The sequence below is a fragment of the Limanda limanda genome, chromosome 13, assembly GCF_963576545.1.
Source record: "Limanda limanda chromosome 13, fLimLim1.1, whole genome shotgun sequence".
Taxonomy (NCBI): domain Eukaryota; kingdom Metazoa; phylum Chordata; class Actinopteri; order Pleuronectiformes; family Pleuronectidae; genus Limanda; species Limanda limanda.
In genome coordinates this window covers 20,690,802-20,716,222 of record NC_083648.1, presented here as the reverse complement: position 1 = coordinate 20,716,222, position 25,421 = coordinate 20,690,802, and the positions used below count along the sequence as shown (strand labels likewise).

General features: G+C 40.5%; 5 protein-coding genes across 6 annotated transcripts in view; 3 read left to right on the top strand and 2 right to left on the bottom strand.

The window, feature by feature from the left end:
- Nucleotides 1–1,873: 1,873 nt before the first annotated feature.
- Nucleotides 1,874–3,506, top strand: LOC133017551 (zona pellucida sperm-binding protein 3-like). Its single transcript, XM_061083659.1, has 9 exons — nucleotides 1,874–1,940; nucleotides 2,010–2,176; nucleotides 2,251–2,354; nucleotides 2,465–2,553; nucleotides 2,634–2,814; nucleotides 2,907–3,012; nucleotides 3,111–3,196; nucleotides 3,277–3,368; nucleotides 3,445–3,506. The coding sequence occupies exons 1-9, from the start codon at nucleotides 1,874–1,876 to the stop codon at nucleotides 3,504–3,506; spliced, it is 954 nt and encodes a 317-aa protein (XP_060939642.1).
- Nucleotides 3,507–4,887: 1,381 nt separating this feature from the next.
- LOC133017869 (RING finger protein 212B-like) lies at nucleotides 4,888–9,670 on the top strand. Its single transcript, XM_061084099.1, has 13 exons — nucleotides 4,888–4,955; nucleotides 6,206–6,313; nucleotides 6,398–6,450; nucleotides 6,565–6,639; nucleotides 6,809–6,915; nucleotides 7,005–7,107; nucleotides 7,681–7,709; nucleotides 7,810–7,850; nucleotides 7,926–7,950; nucleotides 8,048–8,114; nucleotides 8,597–8,654; nucleotides 8,786–8,816; nucleotides 8,899–9,670. Exons 2-13 carry the CDS (start codon nucleotides 6,214–6,216, stop codon nucleotides 8,969–8,971), a joined length of 762 nt encoding a protein of 253 aa, XP_060940082.1. The 5' UTR covers nucleotides 4,888–4,955; nucleotides 6,206–6,213; the 3' UTR covers nucleotides 8,972–9,670.
- homeza (homeobox and leucine zipper encoding a) lies at nucleotides 9,359–15,152 on the bottom strand. The gene is made up of 3 exons (XM_061084098.1): nucleotides 14,713–15,152; nucleotides 13,841–13,932; nucleotides 9,359–13,463 (listed from the first exon to the last, which is right to left on the bottom strand). Exon 3 carries the CDS (start codon nucleotides 13,436–13,438, stop codon nucleotides 11,432–11,434), a length of 2,007 nt encoding a protein of 668 aa, XP_060940081.1. The 5' UTR covers nucleotides 13,439–13,463; nucleotides 13,841–13,932; nucleotides 14,713–15,152; the 3' UTR covers nucleotides 9,359–11,431.
- A 1,240-nt stretch (nucleotides 15,153–16,392) lies between these two features.
- On the bottom strand, nucleotides 16,393–21,282 carry dhrs1 (dehydrogenase/reductase (SDR family) member 1). The gene is made up of 9 exons (XM_061083994.1): nucleotides 21,135–21,282; nucleotides 20,213–20,375; nucleotides 19,864–20,007; nucleotides 19,611–19,690; nucleotides 18,293–18,425; nucleotides 18,039–18,182; nucleotides 17,879–17,948; nucleotides 17,612–17,692; nucleotides 16,393–17,502 (listed from the first exon to the last, which is right to left on the bottom strand). Exons 2-9 carry the CDS (start codon nucleotides 20,354–20,356, stop codon nucleotides 17,366–17,368), a joined length of 933 nt encoding a protein of 310 aa, XP_060939977.1. The 5' UTR covers nucleotides 20,357–20,375; nucleotides 21,135–21,282; the 3' UTR covers nucleotides 16,393–17,365.
- A 3,578-nt stretch (nucleotides 21,283–24,860) lies between these two features.
- The window catches only part of si:ch211-14a17.10 (centromere-associated protein E), a 28,314-nt gene continuing 27,753 nt past the window's right edge, over nucleotides 24,861–25,421 (top strand). Inside the window, exons 1-3 of one of the 2 annotated variants that reach the window (XM_061085162.1) lie at nucleotides 24,861–24,977; nucleotides 25,073–25,149; nucleotides 25,257–25,301. In XM_061085162.1, the coding sequence (XP_060941145.1) occupies nucleotides 24,902–24,977; nucleotides 25,073–25,149; nucleotides 25,257–25,301 (198 nt within the window). In that variant the 5' untranslated portion in view covers nucleotides 24,861–24,901. The remainder of the gene's footprint in view (nucleotides 24,978–25,072; nucleotides 25,150–25,256; nucleotides 25,302–25,421) is intronic. The other variant, XM_061085163.1, reaches the window with a different exon arrangement.

The following is a 25,421-nucleotide window of genomic DNA, read 5'->3' as shown; positions in this document are numbered from 1 at the left end:
CTGGTTTAAGCTCCTGAATCTGCTTTTTATTCAATCTTTTCAGCAACATCCATGAACACCCAATGGATATCCATTCATCCATGGACAGAATGCTGTAATTGTTCTGAGTTATATAATATCATTTTCATGTTGTATTGGCCAGTGGCAACCTGACATAAAATTACAAATATCTCTGGTTAATACATGTAGTCTGATGGCCAGACCAGTACAATGCACTGGGAACTGCTGCTTTTCATCACTTTACACTTTAAATTGATTTTAATTTGAGTTTTAATGATCACTTTAGGATGTGGATTTACCTTATGAGATGGTTGAGAGGTTATGCATAATGTCCTCACACAATTCCAGGGAATTTGGCTGAAATATAATGCCAGCCATAAAGACAAATAGTTGCACATGTCTGCCTAAGATATGTCCTTGTATCATGCTGCACTACAACTTGCTGCACTACAAGTTGTTAATATGGTGTTAAAAGTCACAGCTTGTAAACTCAAGATAAACTGCCACCGTTCACACCATTTCAAGATGAATGATGCACGATATATTAAGTTGAGCAATTGATCTGTTCCGAGACAGGATATGAGTCCTTGTATGACTGATTATCATCTGCACTGTCGCTCACACGTCAGGTTTCTGAGCACATATGAGAAAGGGTCCTACTTCTGTTAACTCAGGAATTAAAACAGCAGTAGAGTCCCATGGGTAAATGGAGACAAAGCTAAAGGCAAAACGCAACTTCTGTAAAAGCACTTGAAATTCAACATTGTAGAATTATAATATATACACTGTATATAATTTGTAGGGAGCCTGAAGGTGCAGTATAATAGTCAATGTTGCTTAGGAAATTACCTGGAAGTAATTCAGCATTCACCATAATAAGAGCTGTTTGATTTCTCTTAATTCCAATAAAATCAATAATTTCTTCCTGTAACTGATGGTTAAATGTTTCCTCTGTATAAACTGACAATATCTGTCATTCAATTGAAAACAAACTTCAACCGAAAGTTTGTATCTATCTTCTGCCATTAATCAAGTGCTTTAAAAAAGAACTTTCTTGAATAAATGAGGTTTTCCATCGGGGTCAAGGCATAGTGGTTAGGAAAGGTGATAAGTGTGAGTCGGTTGACACTTTTCTATAATGATCCTGGATCCTGATCATGGATGGTGGTGATGGATTGTGACGGTGGATCATGATTGTGGTGGCAGCTGATCATGAACTATGATTACAGCAAGACTGCTTGATATACAATGTGCCCACTCCCATATTCTACCATTACTGACAATAACTCCAAGTGTCACTGCTGCTGCTTTCATGTTTTTCAGACATTTTCTCATGTATAAATACTTCAGACATTAATACACTTCCATTATGCAAATATTTTTTTCTTCAAATCAATGTTTGTAAATATTGTAATTTTGTTACATGCAGCATCTACTGCACGTCTGCCCGTCCTGGGAGAGACATCCCTCACATGTGACCCTCTGAGGTTTATGTTTTGGTCGTTTTTTCCTATCTCTTGTTGAGAATTAAAGACAGAGGATGTCCCACCTTGTTAAGCCCTATGAGACAAGCTGTGAATATGGGCAATAGAAATGAAATTTGATTAATTAATTAATGATAATTCCAACAAATGACGGCATTGTCATAGTTTATATTCTCATATCTACTGTAGCTGTGGAATGTTCTGTCAGGCTCTCTGGTTCCTAATAGAAAGTAAATAGCTTTAACAATGAATGGGACCTGTTGTAATGAGAGTGAAGCGGTTGCACCTGAGGTAGTAAACACACACCAGGTGACTGAAGTTAAACTAGACGAGCGTCTCCCAGTACAACCAATAAAAGCTTCCCCAGTACCCTTCCTGTGTGTTCAGTCATGATGGCTTTGGTTTGGCAAGGGGTGCTGCTCGCCGTCCTGGTAGCTGCCATGTCAGTTAATGCAGGTAATATAGCATCACAAATAATTGAAGGTTTCTTTGCTGTTTGTGTACAAACCTGATTGTATTTGTTAGACATGCAAGTGGACTGCAGGCCTGATTATATGACGCTGGTGTGGAGAGAGAGCAGAAACCAGGTGGACCCCACGCTCTTTCGTCTCGGTAACTGTATTCCCACCAGCTTCTCAGGCAGGGAGACGGTTTTCACTGTCGGCTTCAACGACTGTAACTTCAGGAGACTGGTGGGTGGAAAAATTCAATCTGGGCGTTTGAAGTAAATGCTTTTGACAGTGTAAGTAACATGTCTTCCTCATAGGTCACTGGGGATCAGCTAATATACAGCAATGACCTGATGCATATCTCCTCTCCGGACTCCAACGAACTCCCCTTCACTCTACCAGTTGTGTGTTCATATCAGAGGTGTGTGTTCATGCAGCTTCCACACAGGGGGTTGAATATCAAGACTCTATTTGATCACTTTTCTGACTTGTGTTCAACTGATGCATACAATAAATGTGTGTTCTGTGCAGGCCTAAAGACTGGTACAACCCCACCTATGTCCCTGAGTTTAATACATATGGTGAAGGAGAGATGGTTTTTCATATTGGACTAATGAATGGTAGGTGTCAACAGTTAATCACCTCAACTTGAAACGGCAGCATTTTAACTCTACGTCTCACCTCCACCTTATGCTTTTAGAGGATTTCTCAGGCCCTGCTGAATCCACCAGTTTCCCTCTGGGCTCTTTCATACCCATCATGGCGAGTGTGGAGCTCAACTTCCATCAGCCCTTGCTGCTGCTTCTCGATGAATGTGTTGCTGCTGCCACACCAGAGCTGAATCCTGGAAGTCATTTATACCCAATAATCACAAATAAGGGGTAATACTTGTTGTTTTGAATATAAGCACAGACCTACTGCCTTCTTCTGCCCACACACTGGGAGTAATGTATATATTTTTTAAACCATACAGATGTCTTGTGGACAGCAAGACATCCGGTTCAAGATTCGAACCAAGGCAAAATTCATCTGAGATCCACCTGTCCCTTCAAGCCTTTAGGTTTGCCATGGGAAAAGAGGTAAACCTCCATTCTATATCTGTGCATGGTCTGTCACATAGTGGCTTAATCTGTAAATACTGGAACATAAACTTGATGCTCTCCTTTGAACTCAACAGGTGTATTTGCACTGCGAACTTGTGGCTTGGGATCCTGTTGGGCTTGACCACACAAAGAAGGCCTGCAACTACGTACAAAATCACGGGTAAAAATTGTATAACTAGTCTGAGAACTAGACTTCTTTAAGTCAAATTGTAAATAATTACGGACGCTCTCCCTGTTCAGCTGGGAGCTTGTGGATAACCCTGCATATAGCAACCTGTGTGACTGCTGTGACTCAACCTGCAAGTCCAGGAGGATGAGGAGTACAGCCTCGGGTATGTAAACCATCTGTGCAGTGTTTAGATTAAACTGGTCTCATTTTACTGATGGTCCAAAGGCGTTGTGTTACAGGGAAGCTTGGGGTGGTGAAGAAAGCCGTCCTCGGGCCGTTCACAATCACGGAGAACCCCTGAAGCATCAAAGTGAGAAACCACTTTATTTTACTCTGCAAAATTCTGAATTTGTGCTCAGCGACTGCATTCATTGACTTTTTGTTGTCTTTGTTCCCCTCTCCAGAAATGAATCTATCTGAAGGACTGGCTCCGACAATCTGAATTTTTATTGTTTCCAGCTTTGACAAGCTTGGTTGCCTCTTTGCATTTCAGATTTGTTGCCATTAAAGATGTATCCATTCAACTTGAACAAGGCTCCAATCATTTATCACTCAAACAAAGGGTATTGATGTCTGCTAAGGTTGTCACTGGGTCAAACTGAAGCTGTTATTACAGGGTGTAATGGTATAGATTTATTAACTGTTTTACAATCTCATTATGAATTTCACTCAACAATTCATGAACCTGTGTGGAAACTTGAGTTAGAACACCATAATGGTTTCAGACAAAATATACTGTACTTTGACTTCCAAAAAAGCACGGACTTACTCCTTGTGTTGCATATGGATTGTACCAGGACCTCAGGGAGTTTTCTAAAACCCTTATTGACATTTCATTAAACAAATAACCTTGAATCCTGTGGTTAACATGGTGGACTGGTTCTTGTTGGTGAGCTATTTGGTATCTTGACCTTTTTTTATCAAATATGACCTTAATGTAGTTTCTTCCAAGGCCAACAAATGGTACAGGGTCAAAGGTTGTTCTGTTTCCACAAAGCCAATAAAAAAATGAATTGGCTGGATTAAATCTAGTGGACAATTGTATACTGCCTTCATTAGTTTCTACACATGCACTCAGTGAAAAGTCACTGGCTCTTAATGTAACTCATTCAATTGCCAGTTGGATTCATCCATCCACTTATGTAAAGTATATTTTGACAATGTGGATGAGGCAAAGAAAACAAGCTTTAACTCCTGAGGTGCAGGTCATGCCTTGTTGTGCAGCATGTGTCCTGAAGGTTTTCATTTGTTGCGAGCATACAATCAAATGTTCAGGGATAAATGCTATCAAAGTATTTATATGAAAACCAGAAACATGTATCTGGGTTGAAATGAGTTCCCAGTGCTGGAATTAATAAAAAACAATTAACAAATACTGGTAGGCACGCAGTTCTTCAATTGTACATATATATTTCAGTATTTAAATGGTAGGCTTGTCTTTTTAAAAAGTGGTATATTTTCAATAGTAGCCTATAGGCTTATCTTGTATGGTTTAGTTATATAGAACTAGTAGGCTTTTAAATAAGTATTGTATGAATGGTCTAATAGTAGACTTGTCTTTGGTATAGTAGGGCTTTTAAACAGTCACATTCTGTATACGTGTGTGTATATATATATATTAGTGTGTATATAGTGGAGTATGGTCGGTGCCTTGTTGAAACCACCCAGACGTCCCTCTGCCCGTCAGTCTGTGGTCAGAGCAGAAAAGGAAGCAGAGCTGAACCAGCTATATTTTGAGAGCAGGTCGCAGGTAAAGTAACAAGGAGGAGAAACACACATGTAGCAGCCGCCATGTTGGATTGTAGCGTCTCTCTCGTTACCTTCAGTGTGTCAGTATCAAGCCACAGGCTCCACTTTGACGCAGTTTGAGCTAATTAGCTAGCTAGCTAACAGTTAGCGGCTAATAGTTTCTGTAGCGTCCTGGCCTACGTCATCACGTCTCACTGCTGTGGGGTGGGGTGGGGGGGGTGGGGGGGTTTCTCCAGTGATAACTTCATAGTATAACTTAACTAGACTCCACACACACTCTACCATTATGTCTATATATAGTGAATGTATCTTTCATTGGTTTGACATTATAGCAGGAAACACAGTATGAGTATATCTGGTGACAGCATGGCATGGAGCTGAGCCTCCTCCAGGGTCTCTGGTGAGGAACATGAGGTTCACTATCTCTGTTAAAGCTTGATCTGACCTTTGAAAGAACTGAGACGTCCTGGTGGAAGTTTGAATCTGACCTGATCCCTCCACGACAAGTGAAAGTCTTGTGACAGGAGACGGTTTGTATACTGATGCAACAGCTTCAAGGTTTCTGATCAAGGTTTGCCCAGAACCTGGCAGGAGATTTATCACAGCAGCGTTTGTGAAGTCGGGTCCGGATCCTGGATGATGAGGCTCGATCAAGGCCGTAGTCTGGGCCGTAGTTAATCTGTTATGTGCTGTAAAGGGTCAGTGCTCTGTGCATCCCAGTCAAGCTCTTGCGCTCTAAACTGGGAAAAAACATTTTCTTATGAACTTGTCTGGGTGTAGAGAGGAATTAATTTGTTGAGGTATGAACAGGTCTTCTGCACAAACTCACACGGGTTTAATTTCATTTTAACTAGCAACACATTTGTCAATAACTCAGTCCAATATGAATATCGTCTGTGTGTCATCCTGTTTACATTGTATATATTCTCTATTTTATGTCCTTATACTTTAATGGCATTTTTATGTATTACTTTATGACTAATGTTACCTACTCTCATCCGCATTGCTGCTGAAATATGGAAAATGTCACTTTTGTGGGGCTTCTTTTTTCTTTTCTTATCTTAAACTGCTCCCGTGGAATTGGAAGCAGACCCTTATCTTAAAAGCATTATCACAAACCAGGAAGTTAATCTAAACCATAAGTAAACTAGTACAGTATGTAATTAGGTTTGTCCAAACATGTATCATCATAGAGTGAAATCTTTAATATAATAAAATGACATTTACGTGTTGTGACCTTTGAACACACAGGGCTTAAAATGGACTGGTTCCACTGTAACCAGTGCTTCAAAAGGAAAGGGTCGTCGTTTGCTGTGTCCAGCTGTGGCCACATCTCCTGTGAGGCATGCATCAAATCTAGTAAGACATTCCATCTGCTCTTCTACATTTTATGATATTATATATAACTATCTAACATCATCTCTCGTGCCTCTTTTCTCTCAGAGCAGTGCAATGTGTGTGGGGCCAGCTGCAGTTATCTGCCCATCACTGATGAGGTTGGTGAGATTGACACATTCACTGCAGGTCACTGTCTCATGCTGCCAGCAGAGGATTATCTGATTCCACCCAGCCGACACATCACTGTAGATCTGCACACCTTTCTATTTCAGATGAAACCACAGGAAAAAGTGTTTTTCAAGGACCCAACCAAGCTGATCCAGTCACGACTGCAGCACATATCACAGGTCTGTCTCCTCTGTGCCACTTTGGAATTGCTACACTTTAAATGTCAATATCATATAAAAATGTCGAAGATCATTTGGGAATCTTACAGTATAACCCACTAGCTATATTTAATTTACGGTAGTTCCTTAGAAATGAAAGAAGAGTTGATAGGTACTTCTTCTTCCTCAGATTGTTCATTTCCAGTGGACACAGATGGAAAGAGTCACGACGCACTTCAAGCACAAGTCTGTTGAATTGGAGAGGCGCCTGAAGGAGGTCTCTGAGCAGGGCTACAGGTGATTTCAAAATCTCTTATTGTTCCTCTTTTGCTCTGTAAATAAAACTCTGATTACAACGCTTTCCAACCCACGTCTGTTATCTCAAGGCAACTGACCGAGCTGAAAAGAGAGAACGCTGCCTTAAAAAAGCAGCTTTCTGAGCTGAAAAGAGAAACTGCAGAATTGAAGAAGCCACTTTCTCAGAGGAGGGTAAGTGTTCCTTACTTCCTTATTTATTAAAGTTCATGGTTCTTAGGCAGTTTTCAGAAATTAACTTGAACATGAAATCTCCACACAATTGGGTCTGGACATTCTCTGGGGTTTGCCTTTCACACATGACCAATACAGTGGGAGATTCTCCACTCGGACGTGTTCACAACAACACAGAAGTATCGCCAGTATCTTCTAAGTGTATGGCTCCTTTTTTTTCTTCCTGATGTATTTGTATTCTTTTTGTTTCTTTGTCTTGTTTTGCATCTTTGCCATGTTAGAAACATTATTAACATGCCTTCTCGCTCACTGTGAATCCTGCGGAGGATTCCCTGCTGTGTTCTCACGTGGGCTAATTTGGAGATTCTGCTGAGTTTTGTTCTAGAGGGCTGGTCGGAGGAGCTGTAGAGAAAGTCCCAAGCTTCATACTTCGACATTTGTTATCTAACATACCTCCAGAGAATGTCCAGAGATAATCCGGAGTTCAGTGCATGTCTGAAAGCAGCTCTACAAGGTCAATGTCAAGGAGTTACCTCAGATTTATTTATACTATTTACTTTCTGCTTGCCACAGGTTTCTCCAGGACAATTTCATACAGATGGGTAAAGGCCAATTTACCTTTCAGAATGGTCATATTTGATAATGAACATTATAGCGTTGAAGTATTTTAAGTCACAGTTCACTCATTCTCTTCTTATACAGCACTCAAAGGATGACACTCCCTGTGGCCGTCACCTCCCCAGGTAATCCAAGATTTAATCTAAATCGTTTCAGTGGTTTTTAATACTGGTCAATTTGATATAGCTTTCTTTTACTAGTTACACCTCGGTCAAGAGCCAACAGGTAAGCATTTCTTTCTTTATTGACTCATCACATTTCTGCATTATAGAGGATAATTGCACGAGACTTATTAAACTCAAACATGTTTTGTGGTTCTTAGTCACTTTGGCTCAGCGGAGTCTCAGGGGTGGACCAGAGGCCGAGGTCCCAGTCTCTCCTCTCTCACTGTGAGTCTCCCACTAACAGCGGCTTGTGTGTGATTTCTTATCGGTGTAAATAAATGTCATGCTTTAAAACAATGACAACAGAACACATTTGTAAAGGTATATGCTTAATTCCCATGCAACATTTGATGTCCCTAGTTACAGTTTGACAAAAACTCTCACTCAAGGTTCTTTGAGTAGCTTTCGTCAAAGCTTTCAACCTCATTTCACTGTCGTCCTCAGAGGATAAAGTTAGCTTGGTTGTTATGAAGGTGTCTGACATCAGAGGAAACTCAATAGACACAGTGAACTCCATCCTCTGATGAAGTCAGTGAAATGAACTCTAATTATTATTCTGTTATTATACATTCATAGATGAGATCATTGTGAGCAATTATTTAATACATTATGTAATATTAAGCTATTATACAGAATTTTAGAGCAGAACTTTTTTTGGTTTTTAACTTTTGATATATAAAATCTGTCACTCTTTCTGTTTTTGTAAGACTCCTGGATCAGCTACTTCTTTTTCCAGCAACAGTTCTCTTCATGAACATGTGCACAGTAAGTGTGGTCATACCCTCACTTATGTACCTTTAGCTCTTTGTTTAAACTCAATACACATTGCTTAATAGAATGCAGAACTAAATGCTTTGTCCTGAATCAAAATCCCCCCTTTAACCCATTTGAAATAGGAACACCTACATCCTTCAGCACTTCCACAAGGTAAGAAACACTTTCCAAAGAACTTGTGAAATGCTTTTCTCATGAATTTTCTGAGTCACGAGTCACTTTCTGTCCTCTTCAGAACTGTGCATCAGACCCCTGTTTTCCAGTTCCAGTTTATGAATGGATTTTCATTACAGTCTCCCAGGCGTTAATGAAATGTCACCATGACAAATATTTGTCCGTTTAGGAGTCTTTAGCTGTTGTGTTCATCAGGACTCTCACGTCTTGTTTGGAGATTTGTGTTCGACCAGAACTTGTCTGCACAAGTGACTCAATGTCTTGGACACTGTTGAATGTATTTAATAATTATGTTTAGGTGGCTCTTCTGTTGAGGAATTAAACAACCACGTTTTTTTTGTCAGTTGATTCATTCGCATCTGTTTTTTCTGTCAGTATTTTTTCTCAGTGGCATCTCTGTGCTTTTTTGTTGCTCACATCTCATGATATACACCATAAACTTTTGCTCATAGTCATAAACAATTGGATTCTCTACACCATACAAATACACACATACACAAAAAAACATTGCTGACACATGATTATAAAGGCAAATCCTTTACTGGTTTCCAGTGACACAATTGTGCAAATGAGATTTTTTAAACAGTACAAAATACATTGGAAACACTAAGTGTTATGGACATCTCCCCACAACACTTGTGTTAACGTTTCACGACCAATACAATGATGCACACAGCTTTGTCAACATTCTGGTCATCTAACCTCTGTCGAGACATTTTAAACGGAACTAAACCCTGACTCGTACTTGTGAGCCGAAGTACTAAAGAATGGGGACTTTTTTCTTCTTGCAACACACAGCAATGTATGAAATAACTAATAAATACATGAACTGATACCCCAAATGTATTTTGCTTGTACTGTTTTTATAATCACAGTTGACAGAAATAGATATGCATTTAAAGCCTTTTTGCTACTTACAAAGTATGTGGACCCTCATGAGTTATCTACTTTGTCTATATTTTAAAAGTCATGCCCTAGACCTATTAAGACAAGATATATAAAAAATACTGACTGACTCAGTGAATGCACATCATAATTAAGTTGACAATCTGTATGATATTAATGCAATTGCCTCTTTCTCAGTACTTTTAAATGTAAATGACAAGCAAAGTATTGTACTAGTAAATCAAATATTACAGCCGACTAGGGGAGAATCAGGAATGTTCTTCAAAAATATGCTGTTGACCTAAGTAGAATTAGATGAAATGTTATTTTTAAGACATGTTCAGTTTTCCCTGTTTAGGGATCAGAAATGACACGGCAAGTTAGGAATTATTCTTTTGTGAAATAATTGAATTTAATGGAAGTAATGGCAGCAGGCTCTGAAACCAAAGTGCAAGATATCGATTTAAAGTGTACATGTCCAGTGTGCTTTCAATGAAAAGGAATTATCTGCTGTGAAGGAATTATGACACACAATTATCAGTCAACAAATTCATGAACACAGAAAATGTCTGGAGCAGTTACTTATCTGCTATAGTCAGGTACCGAGAGTACAACCAGTTTAAATTATACTGCTACAATATCATACTAAGAAAAATCTTAAGTAGTGAGATCTAAACAAAAAGGATAAGCTAAAAAAATATTGCAAACCAGTGTACAATTTACTGTCTTATTTACAGTAACACAGGCATCGCAATTATAATTCCAGTCCAAATATATTAGGATAAGCAGGAAATGCAGGATATATAAAAAACACAAACCTCATCAAGGGCTTGTACTGGGAAGACTGGATGTTACAAAACTGCCCCAAATAAAGCAATTTTAACCAAAATAATAACTATGCTTGTTGGTGCAAAGGACATGAGGAGCACTCCTACTTTTAGAAATGTTTTGAAGTAGGGCTGTGTGATATGATGCTTTATAACCTGTCACAATAGAAAAGTCTCATTGCATGATCCAGTATTATTAATTTCGTTCCATCTTAAGTCACTCTTTACAGCAGTACTTTCTTGTTATTTGGATGTTTTTCTTTTTCCCACATGGCACGGATGCAGGCAGGACATGTGAACCTGGCACAGAATACAGCAATTCTGAAAAGACCCCCAAAACCAGGAGCGCATACCTAAAAGAGGTGCTACTACTGTTGCATGAAAGTTGTATAAGGATAAGAAGTCTGACACAGACCAGAAAAGAGAACTTTATAAACAGACTCCAACACGACAACCTCTTTTACCACCTTCGCAAAAATGTCCACCAGCACTAGGAAATTACGGACAAAAAGTAACGTTGGGTGCTTAAAACAAACCCTAGAGTCAGATACTGCTAGAAGCTTTTACCCATGATGCACCACATGGCAAAGCATCGCAAAGATGGAAGCTTAGGACTGCTGTTAAAACTTATATCTGCAAAGACATGGTCTACACTTAAATGCTTAATCAGCGGGTTTTGAAAGTTGGTGCGAAAACTTGACCCAAGGTTCACAATGCCAAATCAATTCAATTGGACCAAAGTAGAAAATCTATTGATTTTACATTTATTTATTTAAAATATGCATTACTGAGTTATATTATCTGAATATGAAAAGATGAGTATAGGGACATGATATTTTGGTCATATCGCACAGCCCCATTCTTATGTCTAGTTCCAGTGTCTCAATCAGTAATACTTTGTTCCTGTTCAGTCTCCCTCGCATCCTGAGATGCAAACCAATCTCGCACTTGCTGGTAGCTCATTTTTGATTTCTTGCATAGCGTGTCAAGGTCTTTTTCATGTAGGGGGCCTGTTGAAAGGAAATATGCTAACAATGGCTGGATATCAGGAGTACCTGCACTTGGTACATTTGCCTGAGATTTCCGTTTGCGGCTACCGCCAACCCGAGTAGATGTCCCAGAGCTGCTTCCATTAGTCAACCCACTGCCACTCTGCTGGATAGCAAGTTCAGCCAAGAACTGGTCACGGACCCCCTTCACCCAGCGCAGCTGGCCATTCTTAACAGCATAACGTGTGTCACCAAACCACTGAATCACATCTGCTCGGGGCAAACCTGTAAGCTTAACAAGTTCAGTGTAATCGTCACTCTTGGGCCACTGGCAGCGCAGGAAGTGCTGCTTTAAAACGTCCAGTTGCTCCTTGGTCTTTCTTGGTCGCCCACCAGGAGTGAGAGCAGGAGCAGGAGACGGAGATGTAGTTGAAGGAGTCCCTGAGATAAGCACGGGTGTTGGTGAGGGACTGGCTTTGGCTGGCTGGGATGACTTCTTTGATGTGCTGCAACTGTTTGAAACTTGTTTATTAGTTGGTGGTGGGCTGCTGGACGGGGAAGAGTGAGGAGATGATTTTAATATATCAGCTGGTTCCTGTGGAATTTCTGTCTCCATCTTGCATGTCTTGGTCAATTGTAAGGGCTGTTCTTCACTTTGCCCCTCGTCTTTGACACTGTCCCCGTCACCAGACAGCTCCTCCATAACATCACACTCTTCTGCCTCGGGTCCTTTCTCCTCAAATGCCTCCAGGGTGTTCGTCAAAAAGGTCTGGAAGAAATCTGTACTTCTTGTTCCACTGTTCCGGGTTGCCTCGGTGGCCTTCACGCTATTAGGCTGACGAGTCTTTTGAGTAATAAGTGGGAGAGGTTGAGTTTGTTGGTCATGTTTACCTCCCGCAGCAGTGTGTTGAGAATAGCTCTGGGCGGCTGCCAGGCTTCCACGGCCAACTCTAAGCTGATAACGGCTGTCACTGAACCATTTACGAATGTCATTGCGGGTCAGCCCGGTTTCTTCCTGCAAACGTCTTAGCTCCGCCTCTGCAGGCCAGTTCTCTCTCAGGAAGCTCTTTCGAAGAGCGGCGAGCTGAGCTTTGGACTTCTTGTAGCGGCTGTGGCGGTGCTGTCTCGACGATGACTCTGAAAGGTCGAGGGAGACATCGGTGGCTGTGCTTGCTGGCGGGTCTGCTGGTGAGCGATAGAAGTATGAATCCTGAGGAGGGGGGAGGGTGGAACTGAAACACGGGGTGGTGGGTTTAGCTGGTTTATAGGAATCCGGTGACTCACACTTTGGTTTTGTCTTCTTGGGGGTAACGCTGGTGGGAGGAACTTCCACTTCTTCGCCAATCTTATCCTCAATTACCATTTCCTCACTTATCTTGTTCTTGCTCTTTATTTTGGCCTCATCGTTTGTTTCAGGTGAGTCATCATGGAGCTCAGGCACTGCTAGCTTCCGCCGCGTCTCTTCTATCTCCTCTGATGACCAGCTGATACCATATTTAATTCTCTGCACCATAAACCACACCTTGACTTTGTCCAGTGGCAGGGCACACACCCGGGCCAGGGTGGTGACCTCATTGGACGATGGATACGGAAATAAGTTAAAGGCCTGGACCAACTCTGGGATTGTGTCGAGTTCACGGGTCTGATCAGACTGTGTCCATACCAGCTTGAGTCCCTCCGACACCAGAGGCAGGCACACCACAGAGTTGTGGTTCGTGGTGAAACTTGCCACACCACTTGCGTTGCTCTCCGCTGCGCTGGGAGAGTGGCACAAATCCTTGGAAGGCCGTTTAGCTTCAAACTTGCCTTCACAATCTTTCTTTGTGACTTTTCCTTCAAAAGACTCCTTCATGCTCACAATTAGTCCATTTCTGCCATTATGTTCACTGTAGGTTGCCATCTGGGATATCAAAACGGGCTCGCACCTACGAAAACAACACACACAAACACACTGATTTAGCTGCTGATGTTTTCTTGCTCGTCTGAACTGTGTTAACCTCACAGATAAAATAACTTCTGAAGATTACAACCAAGAGTAGAGACTATGATGTTTTTAGAACTTTCTGTTCTAATTCATTCTCAAAGTCAATTATCTGACAGCTGTTTCCCCTCCCCCATCCTCCTTTGCACTCCTATTCTGAACTCCCAATGAAACTAGTCGTATACCCTGTCCAGACTGGGTTCCCCTCCCCCAAAGTGTGGTGACTGACTTTTGTTTTGTGGGAGTGGGGAATCGGTCACAAAGGGTGGGAGCGTGTGGAATGGGTATCTACGAGAAATCCATCACAGTCTACTTTCTCACCCTTTCCCAGTTGGGCTTTGTTCCACTTCCAAGTACTCGGCCCCAAAAGATAAGTGGAGCCTCTTCACAAAGGCAGAAACGGCAACAAAAACCTGTGGAGGGGGGAAATGATTTGCATTAGTCATACTCGAATCTAGGTCGAGACAATCTACACACTTAATCAGTGTTTAGCATTATATCTCTTAAGACGCGTTGTTTGGAAACTAAATGAAAACGTTTCTTCTCGGGCAACAGGTGTTTATCCAACACTTCATCAACTGACAACAGATCGTCAGTTTAGCAGTTAGAAGGCAAACAACAAGTTATTAGGATTCAGACTCACTTTGTTGACCAATTCTTGTTGACATGTTTGTCCAATTACAATCATTAGGTAATATATGAGTCAGATAATTGTAAATACTGACTGGATTCAGTTTTACAAACAACTATGCACCCCATATTGGAGTTGTTTTTCTTTAACTTGTGGAAGCAGAGGAAACATTGCGTCTTTAGTCAGGAGGTTTGCACCATGGCCGACGATTTAAGGTTGCATGAGCCACGCAAGAAATGTTCAAGTGCAACAAAAACACCGCTCGCAGATCTGAGACCAGTGTGAGTCAGTCGTGACTCACTGGGACCAGCGGCTGAGATCATGTGCTAGCTCCCGGCAGGTACAGGTTTCACTTTAATACTCTTTGTTGGGGGGGTTCACACTTTATATCCGAGTGTGACTAAAGCTATAAAAGTTGCTTCTCTGTGCCAGTGGCCACAACAGTCCAGTGCCCCCCCTCCTCTCTCCCCCCTCTTTATGGCGTACTAACTAAAAGGCTTCCCACTGCACAGGCGCACTTCGCCACCAGACACGCTTCAGTGGAACATGGAAATAAACTTACCCGAAAAGGACAAAACAAGCCTCGATCCACGAGGTCCGTCGAGACGAGAGGAAAACAAAGGAAACCTCGAGTTCCCCTCCCGGGCCACTGCGCTTCTTTATGGCCGAAGTTGGAGAGGGAGACCGGGGGAAACAATACCGTCCGTCGGGTTGACCCTTGTCTTATTTGTCCAGCACCTCGACGGATTACGGGCGGGTTAGAAAGATGCGAGGCGACCAAGTTTGTCGCCTTTCGAGCGAGTTCGGTCCCTCGGCCGCTGGATCCGTGTGTTTCTCGATCCGCTGGGGGTTTCAGGTCCGATCCCCGCAGAGTCTCCGTGCCTCGGTCCTCCGCGGCGCTGAACCGTTGTTGCTTTTGTTCTTGAACTGAGAAGTGTTTCCCCTGTCCGGCCGGATCGAGGCGAGGCGGAGCTGAGGACCAGGAAGCCCACAAGGCCCAAGCGACTCTCCCACAGTGACGGCGCGGCGGTGGGTGTGCCAGACTGGGAGAGCAGACCGGGGATTGGAGGGAGGAGGCGCCTGTATAATAAATCCGTAAAGTGGGCTCAACATGTTCACATCAGCCAACCCCCCCCCCCCCCCCCCTCTCAGATCAGCGCCACAAGCATCTGATGTGGTTTCCAACTACAACCATCGTCTCGTTATTACCAGAACTCTGCAACCACCCGGTGAATAACAGGAGTTAGTGACGTGCATCCTGTGTCTGCAGGCTTCATCCAGACCCTCAGGGCTCCTTGGATCACACATGGACAGCTTCTTCTCACAGCCACAGCTACTATGAAGCATACAGTGTACAATATCATATTACATATATCAGTATATTTACATATTTTACTACTTGAGGACCTACTATTACTACCACACACCCTCCTCCAACCACTGAACATTTGAACATTTGCACTAGACTGTTTTTACTACTATATTATACCGCCTATATGTATTGATATATTTATCTTGCTCATAGTGTATTCATCGTTCTCAAATCATACAATACCTCTTAATACTGTAATATTCCATATATATTTCTTACTGTACAGATCTTATTTATTTACATATTCACTTTAAATATGCACAATACTCTGCACTTTTACTGCCTTTTTTGCACCTCTGGTCAGATGCTAAACTGCATTTCGTTGTATAAGTACTTGTACTGTGCAATGACAATAAAGTTGAATCTAATCTAATCTACTAACCAAAACAATTAGGCTATTTCCACATCATCATTCTATTGATAGCAGGAAGCCGAGGGCATTTAAACTACTTTTAGTCATGATGGGAGATGACGCTGACGTTAATGAAACACTTGACTGAACATTTAAACAAAAACATTTAGATATGAAGAATGCAAATTCTCTAATTTAAATAATTTTTCATTCTGCTTAAACCATGGCAAGTACTCGCAAGTACTAAGTCATCAAAATTAGAGGTTTAGTTGAACTGTCTGATATACTACCGTATTAATGAGAAATAGTTTACATATTTTTTCTTTGTACTGTAAACGAGACAGAGGTACACAATCAAGTGTTCTTGTGACAGTGTGTGTCCTTGCCGAATCCATATCAGCATCAGACATGTTCTGTTACTGAAAGTACGGCAGATATGTTTAAGTCATTTGTGCCTCAGAGGTTTTTGTAGCACATAGTTAATGTTAAATAGTCAAACAATAGACTAGAAGTCAATATTTAGCTTCCTGCCATGGAGTCCACTCTCTTTATTAGGAACATGTTGTTTTACACGTATTTCTGGCAATGACAACAGTAAACAGAAGTGAGTTAATATTGGTTTATCGAACTAGTTGTTATTTGAAGGTCAGACACTGTTATAGTAGTTGTAGCAGTGCTGCATTTACAAGATATGGCAATATAAGTAGTACATGTAAAAACAGGTGCAAAAATACACAGCTCTATGTTTTTAAGATGCGTTATAGATGTATTTACACATTTGGCAAACAGGTCCCTTACATCACAAGGACAGTGTTAAAACGTGTTTACTCTAAGATACGTTGAATTGAGCACTACGTGTAAAATCTGTTCAATGATACAAAGTGCAAGGAGATCAGTTAAAAAAACGGCACAGTGTACGTGCCAGTAAGGGTGTTAGAGGTGTCAGGAAAGGAAGTGCTCTTGCTATCAGGGAACCATTAATGAAAACAGACTGGAGTGGGAGTGTCTTCTGTGCAGGGATGGCGAGGATCGCTGGGGCCCGAGAAGGAGCATAAGCCCGTGTGATTGAGTTCAAGTGGATGGGTGCAGATCCAGAAGTCAGTCTGCTGGCAAGCAATAGTGACGTGAATTTAATTTGGACGGCCATGGCCAGTGGAGGTCAATGAGCAGTAGAAGGACATGTGCCCTTTTAGGCTGATTGAAGACCAGATGCGCTGCTGCACTCTGGACCATCTGTAAGGGCTTTACAGTGGAGTGAAGCTTCAGACCTTATACGTTTTCAAGAGCCTACAAATGCTTTACATTCAATATTATTCACAATTCACAGGTTCACATTGTGTGGCTTCACCCACAGCTGACATTAGTGCTGTTAAAATACAGAAATTATGCGAGGGAATTCTTCATCTTTCCTTCATAGACTCATTTAGTAATCAAGGAACGGATGTATAAAGTATCAGCTTTACACTTTCACTTCACTGGTAGAGGACTTATTTAGAACCGGCTGTGTGCCAGGGTGAGCACAAAGCGTGGCAGGCGTAGAAATGAGGGGGTTACACTTGAGAGCCAGGAGAGATATGGGACCTGGGTCAGGAGGAATTTAAGGGAAGTGTAATCAACTACACTCCGACCTGGAAGAAAAAGAGGAACAATGTTAGAGTTAAGTGCTTACACATAGTCAGAATTCCTAAAAATAAATCTTCAAATCTTAAATCATCAAGAAAGCAACTACAAATTTACCATCAACATCTTTTATCCCATAGCGCCTTGCCAGGTCCGAAGTCATTATAATCTTCCCAGTCAGGGACATCAGATTTTTATCTTTCAAACAGAGAGAAACCATATCAAAGTAAACACTCAGCATTTTTTGAAGCAGTTTATGAGAGCATATTACACTGATCCCAATGCAGAACAAATATACGCTCGCACAGTTAGTCAAATGTTAGTCAGTCTATTTAACAATCTCACAGTAAAGTAAATACAATCTCCAACAGTATATAAACCTACCTTTGGCCAGGTTGACGATACACCTCCCGCTCAGCTCTGTGGTTTCTCCGTTGGCAAATGTCTTTTTCAACTGAGGAAAAGAAAATCCAGATATGTGGCAAAATACATAAAACTGAGGAGGCAACCATAAATATGAATTGGTTGTAAGAGAAGAGTTTACCTCAGAATTTGAAGACTGTGCAGCATCTTTCTCCAGTATCATCTGAGTAATAAGCTCTGTCTGTACTGCCCCCGGCCACAGGCTGACAGAGGCCACCCCCCTACTCCTCAGCTCAACAGCCATGTCTGCTGCCAGCCTGTCACACTGGAAACAAAGCACAAAACAAAACTTGTATAAAACATGTCCAAATACAGTGATTACATATACTTATATCATGTTATATGGATTTTGATCCTGATAAGAAGAGATCTTACCGCGGCTTTACCAACGCCATAAGGCACATTGAAGAGATACCGAAGCCCTCCCATTGATGAAATGGTGATGATCAAACCTCGACCCTGAGCCACCATCAACCGAGATGCATGAACTGAGAACAAATAGTGCCCCCTGTCAGATAAAGAAAAAGGAAATAAATTATATAATTTTTTTACCAAAACACCTGGTTCTACAAGGGATTGACCCCGAGCCTGTCCTAGTGCCCGACACGGCTGTGAGCATTTACTCTCGTGGGATGTAAATGGTAAATGGTTTTGTATTTATATAGCGCTTTTCTAGTCTTGAAGACCACTAAAAGCTCTTTACAGTACAGTTTTACATTCACCCATTCACACACATTCATACAGTGCATCTATTAGTAACACTTTGTTGTTCTATGAGGGGCAATTCGGGGTTCCAGGGACACTCCGGCATGCAGATGGGGAAGACAAGGGATCGAACTGCCGACCTTCAGGTTAGAGGACGCCCGCTCTACCCCTTAGCCACAGCCGCCCTATGTATGATGTGTCTAAGGGTTTCAATACAACTGAAGCTGGTTACGGACATGAACTCTGGAAAATGTCCGGAAAAATGGATCCAGACATTTTTCTGAGTTTGTCTTTCACATATGAAGAACACAGCACGAGATTGTTCAGGTTAGACATGTTCACAACGACAGGAACATTCCTGGAACATCAGGCGAGCAGTGGCACCTGAGTAGAGCAGCAGGAAGGAGGACATGATTTATTAATCCCACTCGATTTTAGTTTCAAGCTCATCGACACCAGGGTTTTCTGTCTTGTTGGAGTTAATTAATATTGAGCAACCGTAGTTTTACTGAGATGACTGCAGCATGGACAAGAGAGGGTCTTCTTTGGAAATTAGGTGAGTGACCTTTGAACTGTTTGAGTCAGAAGGAGGGTGTGTGCTTGTCCAGCCACTGGGAGACATGGATGCGTCATGCTATCAAGTGGACCAATCACACTCTTTTTGTGCTCCACGTCACTGTGACCTGAGGTGACATTCTGAGGAGGGCACACGTCACAGCGTTGATTCAACATAGAAGAATGATTTGGCCTTTAGCCCTGTAATACAGTCACATCAATCCTGCAGTTATTTGTTTTAATATTTATTCTGACAGAGTTGAGAGAGAGGGAGTTTCCACTGAACTCAAAACTTAAAAACTAAAAACGAGTAAAACAAGTTTAGAATCAGTTGATGTCTGGGAAACTAAGAGTAAACATGAGGAAACGACTCCGTAGTTTGTTGACGATGACACAGTCTACTTATGGAACATGACAAAGTAGGTGAGCATACCTGAGGCCTGTGTTGTTGATGGAATCCCAAATCAACGGGTCAGTTTCCCAGAACTTCTTGCCTGTACTTTCGAAAATAGCCTGAAATAACACATGATGTTTAGAGTCAAGGTGAATCACACAGTTTGTGCTTGGTCCTCTGACCAACAGTTTCCTTTCACGTACATAGCTGTAATTTGCGTGTAACCCTACTATTTAAAGAACACAACACACAAAGTAGTGCTTCATGTACTACTTGGTGTACATGTACCTACCTGTACTCCAGCGTAGGCATTGTTAACCAGGATGTCCAGCCTGCCATTCTGTTCCCGTGTGATCTGGTTGAACAGTTCTTCAATGTCTTCATGATTTGTAGAGTCACAGATAACTGGCACGCAGTTTCCTCCCCTCTCCTTAACCTGAGTTTGGCACAAAGACAAAGTAATTCTAACCACAAAACAGAACTACTACTGCTACACAACACAGCAAAGATCACACACATAGACACAATGGTTTTTTAAGTCGTCATCCACCAGACAGGGAGGAGCTGACCCTCTGGATTACAAAATTGACACCACTGTCAAGTCAACACAGGTTAAGTAATATTCCAGCTAAAACCTTCACCTCTGCAGCGGTTTGTTTCAGAGTCTTCTCCTGTCGGCCCGTGATGTACACAGTGGCTCCGGCCTCCGACAGCTGGAGAGCTATGCCCCTGCCAATGCCTCTGGAGGCACCTGTCACCACACACACCCAGCCGGACAGGGACATTCTCTCTGGAGGTTTTAGTCTGTGAAGGTTAAATATGGTCAGAGATCAACGGATAAATGAAATACATGGGAAAAGATAAAACCTGAATAGAACTGTGTAACCCCACCCAGAGTCCAGAGTTCACTGGAAATCTGTTTCCACCTCAGATAACATCATTTTGTCGAGTCACTGCTATTCAGCATTAATTGAGCACAAACAGCTGACAGTAATATTACAATGGCGATATCTGTGATCGATCATTTAATTAAGTAATAAAATAATGTAACCTAATGTAACAAACTTATATAAAACTTTATCCTCGCTCTAAAATGCTATAGCAAGGCTAATATTAAATATAGTGGGGGATGATATACAACTTATGGGAATAGATAAATATAGATCTATTTAATTGATCCCGAGGGAAATATACGTATCCTACGTCTTATATGAAGAAAAGCAGCATACATATAAACATAGAATATATACATAACGTTTAGAATATAAACATAAACTTTAGAATATATAAATGAATATTAGCCACATAATAAAAGTTTACTAGTAGCCTAGGAATGAAGGGTCATTGCATTTCCGTTGACAACAACTTGACAAGAAAATCCTGTTGCGGTTGCAACAAGATACTGTGAGTCGATATTAATGATTAAAGGTTTAAGAAATCCTTGACACGAAGTGGTGGACTTGAACTTGATGTCCAGCAGCGCTGTTATAGGACACAGTAATCTCTGCATATATATATAAATATATATATATATAAAACAAGTTGCACAGAAAAGAGCCCTACCTGAAATCACAGAGAGCTCTGGATCTGGTTAAGTCTCGGATCAGTCCTGATGCAGGAGGCGAGGCGGAGCCGTGTCGTGTGTGTGGGATAGAGTCGCTGCTGGTTGAACTACTGAGCAGCGCCTGCAGCTACAGTCACATTTAGAGGCTTTAACGAGACATGGATTCCTCACTGTTACGCAAACACTCCACTTCTGCTGTAATATCGCGAGAAGACGCGACGAGACTGTTCTGGGGAAGGGGTTTCTATTGACGCGTAAACATCCGTGTTGTTAAAGTAGGAAACTAATGTAGCTTTAACACTGTCTGTAGAGAAATATATTCAAGTTTCACAGCGACTGAACCGTCCGATCGTTGTTCTTGTGTCTCCATGAGCCACTGGCCGACACCAGGCTGCTGATATTCCACTGACAATATCAATATTCATCACTATAGGATATTTATATTAATATTCAGTCTCTAACAGATACAGGGGGTTATGATCCCAGTTTACATGACGAGAGTCAAGACATCAGTGTCAGAGGTGGTCTTGGGTGTAATTTTTAAGAATGCACACACGGTGGCGCTGTAGTTCTCCTAAAAAGCCATGCAGCCTATAAAGGTGGACGTTGACGAATGAAAATATGTATTATTACAGAGAAAGGAAAGCACACATGTATTAACAGAAAATGTAATAATTATAGTTAATTAATTATGTTTTTTATATTAACATATAACACACAATAAACGTTTATTATTATAACCAGATTCTATTGTAAGTCATAGTGTCATCATTATTTAATATTTAGTCAAAGAGGAAAGCCTGTTCAAACGATTTGTTTGAATTATACTTGAAATTAAAACAATCATCTAGGATTTATTATGAAAGTTTAATCTCTTCGAGCCTTCTGTGAGACTCACTTCTAGCCAAAGAAAATGTGAATTAAGACAAAAAGTGCAGTGCACATAAGGCCCAACAAAATAGAACAATTGCAGAGAAGGCAAAAAAAACTTAGAACATACAAAGTTACAAAAATAACTAACTCGCCCGACAGAAAAAAAGAATGGGAGTTGGCCTTCATGTTACTCAATTCACATTACAAAACGGATAAAATACAAAATAAGAATAGCCATTTCAATTTTGAATATTTCCAAGTAACCATTTGTTTAGTGTATGAATACATTTGCATTTGTCCATGTTTTTTATTGAAGCTCATGCACATCAACATACATTTGCATTACTGCAAGCTAAGCATTACACTGGAAAAGTGGCACATTTTCATAATACAATGTTAACAAGTGCAGAGGAACCGAGCTCAATGATGGTTTGTATATGAAGCGTATTTGGTGTCTTAAAATATGTAAACATTGGAAATCTATAATTTCTCACAATCAATGGTGGAGCTTAACCTTTTTAAATTCCTTATATAAAGCAGGCTTTAAAATATATGATGTCAATTACAATACAGTTGATTTCATTTCAAGCCAAGAGACAATGCATGAATGGATTTTGTCCTGTGTGCTATTGGAGGCTGCTTTAGTCAAGATTAAATACTTTATTGTCATAATGACAATGTTTTTAGTTGTGTGACTAAATCATTAAATATTTTCCCTATTTTCCTGACGAGGGTGTAGGCTCAAGGTCTGTTGCTGTGAAACTGTTGCAATATCATTATAAATGGACAAATCTGCACTTTTCCTGGTGTAATTAATGCTTCAATTACCAATCATTGTGTGCTGTGCCTTCACTGCTGACTTCCAAAGAGCTGAAATGATTCTGTTAAATAATCATTTTTAAACTCCTGGGTGATCTGCAGAAACATGTTCCTGCTGCCAAAGATAATGTTGCCACAGTCGCCACATGCATTTCTTTCTGTCCCTCAGTATTTGATGAAATTGTACTTTCTTGATTCTTGTTGTTCTGTCGTTTGTTCCCTCGGGGTTGAATGCACTTATTGTAAGTCGCTTTGGATAAAAGCGTAATTTAAATTAAATGTATTGTATGCGTAGCTAATTGTTCCCGAGGTATCATCCCTCATATACTGTTGCTGTTGGCAGATTAGTGTGGGGATTTTGCCTTTTCTGGCATTAAGATTAAGTCCATTAAAAAAACACCAGGAACAGTTTTCTCTTTCATCTGCATCAATCAGAAAATGTTTCAAGTGTGACAGGGCATATGAGTTGTGGATTATCTGTATATTCTGTCCAATATCACCAGTTACAAATTTATTGCAGAGCTTTAGTGGGACAAAAGTGGCTGAACGATCCAACGATTTCTGTTTGGATCCCAAACGTACGTTCTGAAGGCATCTCAAAAAATGTAAAAATACCGTTGTACAGAAACATTGTAGATATAAAACTTAAAGAAATGTCTGTTTAGAAAAAGGCCTGTCAAAGATTAACATGAAAATCTTGCAAAAAATAAATCACAGATAAAGTTGAACAGTTCCACTTTGGAATTTAGCAGAGGAGGATTAGTCAATTATTAACATTTAGTCATTACACATGAACCCCAAAAACCTGCCAAATAAGGAAGGGTCAATAAGGTTAGGTGAAGTTAAAGATGCTAGGTTCATGATTAACACATAAATAAATAATACCTTTTAATTGTTATCACCTGCTTTCCATAATTGAGCCAATGCAGTAGTTGTTACTGTTTAGCAAATATCCATTTCTCTCCAGCTCTCTAAATTCTGGTTAGTGACACATGACTGACTAGGACAGAAAACATGGGGTTAATCTTTTTCAGCAGATAAACTTATTTGCCAAGCACCTGTTTACAATTACTCAAATGTTGTATTTGATCATTCTTCCGGTAAAGTCGGCAGTGTAAGGGCATTAATGTCACAACGTGTCAGTGACAAGTGGAATTACAAATACCTACTTCTTTGTTCATAAAAGCAGTGTCTACCTATTGTGGATTCGGCTATTAAAATGCAAGGACATGTATATGTTGTCATAACTGAGTTGTTTTGAAGAAATTATGTATATTTAACATGAAACACTGTAACTCTACCTGCCCGCAAAGGTTTGAATATGTTGGAAACTATTAGATAACTCAATCTTGCAAACCCCTGTTGCATGCATGACAAGAAATGTTATTCATTAGGTATTTTGTTAAAGCTCTCCATTTATTAAATGGTTGGCCATGGCCAGTAACAAGAAGCACATTTAGATATTGTGTTTACATGTTACAGTACACACTGTACAGATTGCTAAGCAAACAGAAGAGCACAATATTAGTTTTTCATATAATAATAAGACAATAATATAATAAGTATCCTGATCTGCTATTAAAACTCTTAAAAACTCTCACTTTCATCATACACTCAGTGTAAATAATAGTGCCAACTTTTAACCTCCCACTTGCAGAATTTATCATCATTACTTCAGGAATTGTAACATGAAAAAAATCGAAGCTTGATGAACCGCTATGTTTCAAAAAGTTATTTAATTCAACAAAGCATTTCTTCTGTTAATTGATGGGAATGTGGTACTTTTAATTTACACTGTTTCAATCATTATCTAATGTAATGTGATTGTAATCAAGTTTGTATCATAGTTGTCCCTTTTCCTATAAAACCCTTTTGTGTTTGTACTGGCACCACTGGCTTGTTGCTGACCTTACCTCAATGTTTGCTCATGATAAACTTGACAATTCCCACAAATGCAACTCCCATTTTTAGAAGCCGACACCATTCCCGGATATTGATCACAGACATGCAGTGGTATAAAGGTGTAGAACTGCTGATGGAAGGAAACATTTTATGAAAGAAGACACCAAGTGCAATGGCAGGAGGCTCTCACCTAGTTTGGCTTCCCCTGCTTCTCTCAGGTGTCTTTGAAACTTCTGACAGCAGACATGGTAAGGGACATTATTCCATTTGTACTACAATCTGTTAGTGAACAACAAATAGAACAAATATATTGAGTTGATTGTTTATGTTGATTTTTACTCAGTCCCACCGGAGACGAACAAAACATTTATCAGCCGTGCAGGAAGTGCAAATGTGGCTTCTTTCCTTGGCAAGATCCCAGTAAGTCCCCAAAACTGGGATTCATCAAATTTGATAATTACATTCATGTCACAGTTTGCATTAAGTTTAATAGTCATATTCAACGTTTTCTACCTTTTTAACTTCAGATAACATTACCGGAAGGAATTAATCCTGAGAATATACATTTCACAGTAAGTCAGTAGCACTTTTCATGGTGTCTTTTGTTTTTTTTTTGTTCTTGCAGTAACTCATAGACAATCTTTTCTTTGCCTCCTCTTATATTTATTTAAATAATCAATCATGTCTTCTTC

Coding starts and splice junctions, on each gene's coding strand:
- LOC133017551 (XM_061083659.1), top strand. CDS start 1,874: ATGATGGCTTTGGTTTGGCAAGGGGTGCTGCTCGCCGTCCTGGTAGCT. Junction 2,355..2,464: donor GTTGTGTGTTCATATCAGAG/GTGTGTGTTCAT, acceptor TGTTCTGTGCAG/GCCTAAAGACTGGTACAACC. Junction 3,197..3,276: donor AACTACGTACAAAATCACGG/GTAAAAATTGTA, acceptor CTCCCTGTTCAG/CTGGGAGCTTGTGGATAACC.
- LOC133017869 (XM_061084099.1), top strand. CDS start 6,214: ATGGACTGGTTCCACTGTAACCAGTGCTTCAAAAGGAAAGGGTCGTCG. Junction 6,451..6,564: donor ATCTGCCCATCACTGATGAG/GTTGGTGAGATT, acceptor TTTCTATTTCAG/ATGAAACCACAGGAAAAAGT. Junction 7,710..7,809: donor GGACAATTTCATACAGATGG/GTAAAGGCCAAT, acceptor CTTCTTATACAG/CACTCAAAGGATGACACTCC.
- homeza (XM_061084098.1), bottom strand. CDS start 13,438: ATGGCAACCTACAGTGAACATAATGGCAGAAATGGACTAATTGTGAGC.
- dhrs1 (XM_061083994.1), bottom strand. CDS start 20,356: ATGTCCCTGTCCGGCTGGGTGTGTGTGGTGACAGGTGCCTCCAGAGGC. Junction 18,183..18,292: donor ATGGCGTTGGTAAAGCCGCG/GTAAGATCTCTT, acceptor CTTTGTTTCCAG/TGTGACAGGCTGGCAGCAGA. Junction 17,503..17,611: donor TGGGATAAAAGATGTTGATG/GTAAATTTGTAG, acceptor TTTTTCTTCCAG/GTCGGAGTGTAGTTGATTAC.